The 1343-nt window shown below is 62.9% G+C and overlaps 1 protein-coding gene across 1 annotated transcript; it reads right to left on the bottom strand.

Annotated features, from left to right (window-relative positions):
- Positions 1-294: 294 nt before the first annotated feature.
- LOC121359109 (E3 ubiquitin-protein ligase TRIM41-like) lies at positions 295-1337 on the bottom strand. Its single transcript, XM_041477819.1, has one exon. The coding sequence runs from the start codon at positions 1234-1236 to the stop codon at positions 295-297; it is 942 nt and encodes a 313-aa protein (XP_041333753.1). The 5' UTR covers positions 1237-1337.
- Positions 1338-1343: the final 6 nt, after the last annotated feature.

Raw genomic sequence — 1343 nt, 5'->3', positions numbered from 1 at the left:
AAATTCAAATTATTGAGTATTAAAATCGTTAAATTAGAGCTCAAACTCTGATTTAGTAATTAAATAAATTGATTATTTTGTGTTTTTTCCCCTCAAACTGGATGTGATGGGGGAAAAATTCAAATTATTGAGTACTGAAATAATGAATTCGAGCTCAAACTTTGATTTAACAATTAAAACCCAAATTATTGAATACTGAAATCATGAATTCGAGCTCAGACTCCGATTTAACAATGAAATAAATGGGTTATTTCGTATTTTTTCCCCTCAAACTGGACGGGAGGGGGGGAAAATTCAAATTATTCCCAAATTTCCCCCCAAACCCCCCCAGTCCCGCACCTTGCAGTCCTGCACCGCCTCGTCCAGCGGCACCACGCTGTGCTGCTTGTGCCCGCGCGCCTCGCGGCACACCACGCAGATGGCCGCCTCGTCCACCTCGCAGAAGAGCTTCAGCGGCTCCTGGTGCTTCTCGCACAGCTCGGGGGGGCCCCCGGGGGCGCTGCCGCTGCCGGGGGGCGTCGCGGGGGTCCCCGGGGGGCGCTGGGGGCGCGGGTGCAGCTGGCGGATGATCTGCACCATGTTGGCCAGCTGCAGGTTGGGGCGGAAGGAGCGCTGCAGGAAGGACTTGCGGCACTGCGGGCACGTGAAGACGGCGCGCCGCCGCCCTTCCTCCTCCTCCTCTTCCTCCTCATCATCTTCATCCTCCTCCTCCTCCTCCTCCACGTCTTCCTCCATCACGTCCTCGTCGTCGAAGTAAAGCCCCCCGCCCGGCGCGGCGCCCCCGGCCCACACCGCGGGTTCTTCCTCCTCCTCCTCTTCCTCCTCCTCCTCGTCCTCAGCGGGGTCTCCCCACAGCTCGCCTTCCTCCTCCTCCTCCTCCTCCTCCTCCTCCCACATGTCGTCGTCCTCCTCCTCGCCCACGCCGCCCTCCTCCTCCTCCTCCTCCTCCTCCTGCTCCACGTCCAGCTCGTCCTCCTCCTCCAGCTCGTCCTCGTCTTCCTCCTCCTCCTCCTCCTCCTCCTCCTCGCCCAGCTCGGCGCCGCCGCCGGAGCCGCCCGGGCCGGGCTCGGCGCCGCCGCGGGCCCAGAGCCGGGAGATGCAGCCGCGGCAGAAGTTGTGCCCGCAGCCGATGGACACCGGGTCGGCGAAGTAGTCGAGGCAGATGGCGCAGATCGCCTCCTCCTGCAGCGTCTCCACCGGGTCCGGCCGCGAGCCGGGGCCGCCCAGCGCCGCCATGCCGGGGGCCGCCGCCTTCCTCCTCCTCCTCCTCCTCTTCCTCTTCCCGCGGTGCCCAACCCGCGCCGAGCCCGGCCAGGCCCCGGCGGAGCCGCCTCACCCCGGGC

Source organism: Pyrgilauda ruficollis, unplaced genomic scaffold (assembly GCF_017590135.1).
Source record: "Pyrgilauda ruficollis isolate IOZ18807 unplaced genomic scaffold, ASM1759013v1 scaffold4116, whole genome shotgun sequence".
Lineage (NCBI taxonomy): Eukaryota > Metazoa > Chordata > Aves > Passeriformes > Passeridae > Pyrgilauda > Pyrgilauda ruficollis.
Note: the sequence above shows the minus strand (reverse complement) of the source record. Positions and strands in the feature narration are given on the sequence as shown.

What these genes read in the sequence shown, in the direction of transcription:
- LOC121359109 (XM_041477819.1), bottom strand. Translation starts at nt 1,236, where the DNA reads ATGGCGGCGCTGGGCGGCCCCGGCTCGCGGCCGGACCCGGTGGAGACG.